Source organism: Silene latifolia, chromosome X, assembly GCF_048544455.1.
Source record: "Silene latifolia isolate original U9 population chromosome X, ASM4854445v1, whole genome shotgun sequence".
NCBI lineage: Eukaryota > Viridiplantae > Streptophyta > Magnoliopsida > Caryophyllales > Caryophyllaceae > Silene > Silene latifolia.
Genome location: NC_133537.1, coordinates 82,881,546 through 82,883,900, shown reverse-complemented (window position 1 = coordinate 82,883,900; position 2,355 = coordinate 82,881,546). Strand labels below are relative to the sequence as shown.

Genomic DNA, 2,355 nt, shown 5'->3' with positions numbered 1-2,355 from the left:
ACTAGAACTACACTTCCTTGGATTGTCCTTGGTGACTTTAACATTGTGAGAAGCCCTGAGGAAAAATTAGGTCCTAATCCTCCTGTACTTCAAGACATGCTGGATTTTAACTCTTGCTTATCTTCCTGCTGCCTGGATGATCTTAATAGCACTGTCATTGATCTTACTTGGACTAATAAGCAAGACCCTCAAACTAGAGTTTGGTCAAAGCTTGATAGAGCTTTAGCTAACCCTGCCTGGCTTTCTCACTTCCCTTCTTCCCATACTGTTTTTCATGAAGCAGGACTTTCTGATCACTCTCATGTGATTGTTTATGTCTCTGATGATACTAGGTTTCACAAGATATTTAGTTTTCTTAACAGCTGGATATCTCATCCTGATTGTGAGGAAACTGTCAAAAATAATTGGTATACTCAGAAGCAAGGCAACCCTATTTTTTGCTTGTTTGATAAACTGAGAAATGTCAAACATGGTCTCACCCATCTGCATAAAAATGGATTTACTAGTATCTCTACTAAAGTGAAGGCTACTAAGGATGCTCTCACAGCTTGCCAGGCTAATCTTGCTCTTGATCCTTGTTCCTCTCATCTAATCACTGAGGAGAAGGTCTTATTATCTACTTACAGCAATCTTAAGGATGCTCAATTGCAAATTTTGAAGCAAAGGGCAAAGATTAAACATATTCAAGAAGCTGATAGTTATTCTAAATATTTTTTTGCTAAAATAACTGAAAGAAAGCATCAACAGATCATTGGTGCTATCAAAGATTCTCAGGGTCTTATTCATCAGGGTCTGGATAGAGTAGCTACTGCTTTTCAAGACTATTATCAGTCTCTTCTGGGCACTAAAACTCTTGTTTCCCCTCTAAGTGTTGTTCTACTTAGCTCTGATGTTATGTCTCCTGCTGACAAGGCCCTCTTAATCAAGGATATAACTGATCAAGAAATCAAGGATGCAGTGTTTGGTATTGATTCTAATAGCAGTCCTGGTATTGATGGATTTTCCTCTGGTTTTTTTAAATCCTCTTGGCATATTATTGGCAAAGATTACTGTAGGGCTGTTCATAGTTTTTTTAAATCTGGGAAAATGGCTAAGCAAGTCAATTCTACCCTCATTACTCTGATCCCTAAGAAACCTGCTCCCTCTTCTATGTTGGATTTTCGTCCTATTTCTTGTTGTACTATTTTCTATCAAACAATTAGTAAAATAATCCCCAAGAGGTTGCAATCGGTTTTACCTACTCTTGTGGGTGAAGAACAAGCTGCATTCATCGGGGGTAGAAATATTTTTGAAAATATCATGCTTTCCCAATCTCTTGTGAAGGGCTACAATAAGAAGAATATCTCCCCAAGATGTCTCATCAAGATTGATATTAATAAAGCTTTTGATTCTTTGCAATGGGATTTTATTAATGGCATGCTTAAGATCTATGGCTTTCCTGATCAATTTAGGAAATAGATTATGGGCTGTATAACCAACACTTGGTTTTCTCTAAAGCTTAATGGAGGAGTATCTGGTTTTTTCAAGGTTAGAGTGGGGTCAGATAAGGGGACCCTTTGTCCCCTTATTTGTTTGTTTTAAGCATGGAAATATTATCTAAGTATCTTAGGACTGCTTGTTAGGGGAAGCAGATTTCTTATCACCCTAAATGTAGCAAGTTGAATCTGACCCACCTTATATTTGCTGATGATTTAATGATATTCATCAGAGGGGATTGTCCTCTTGTTCATGCCATTAAGGATGTGCTTCATATTTTTGCTCAGCACTCTGGATTGAATGTTAATGCAGAGAAGACTAGCATTTATTTTGGTGGTGTTGCTCCTGATGTAGTTCAAAGTATTCTGCAGGATACTGGGTATGCCCTTGGTCATTTCTCATTCAGGTATTTGGGTATTCCTTTGCACACGTCTAGGATTACTAACAACATGTATGATCAACTGATTACTAAAGTGCACAGAGCAGTGCAGCAGTGGTCCTCTCAGCTGCTTTCTTGTGCAGGAAGATCCCAGCTCATTAATTCTGTCATTTTTGGTCTTGAAAGCTACTAGAGTTTCTGTGTACTTCTTCCTAGGGAGGTGGTTACTACCCTTAATAAAATCTGTAAGAATTTCTTCTGGGGGATTCATGATAAAGGAAGACGACTGGTGTTTAAAAGATGGACCAGTATTTGTGCCCCTTGGAGTGCTGGAGGGTTCAATATTAAGGATATCCAAGCTTGGAATCATTCTTTGATGATTAAATGGCTTTGAAAACTATCTAATAATCCTGAGGGTATTTGGGCTCAATGGCATAATGCTTATAATCTTAAACATCAGAACATTGGACTCTGGGTATTACTAATAAGTTCTCTGCTAG

At 38.0% G+C, this 2,355-nt stretch overlaps 1 protein-coding gene across 1 annotated transcript; it reads left to right on the top strand.

Annotated features, from left to right (window-relative positions):
• Positions 1-1,461: 1,461 nt before the first annotated feature.
• Positions 1,462-2,048, top strand: LOC141617734 (uncharacterized). Its single transcript, XM_074434896.1, has 2 exons — positions 1,462-1,527; positions 1,623-2,048. Exons 1-2 carry the CDS (start codon positions 1,462-1,464, stop codon positions 2,046-2,048), a joined length of 492 nt encoding a protein of 163 aa, XP_074290997.1.
• The last annotated feature ends 307 nt before the right edge of the window (positions 2,049-2,355 follow it).

Excerpts from the sequence above, each read along its gene's own strand:
- LOC141617734 (XM_074434896.1), top strand. The coding sequence starts at position 1,462 with ATGGGCTGTATAACCAACACTTGGTTTTCTCTAAAGCTTAATGGAGGA. Across the intron at positions 1,528-1,622 it reads GAGTATCTGGTTTTTTCAAG|GGGAAGCAGATTTCTTATCA; the intron begins GTTAGAGTGGGG and ends ACTGCTTGTTAG.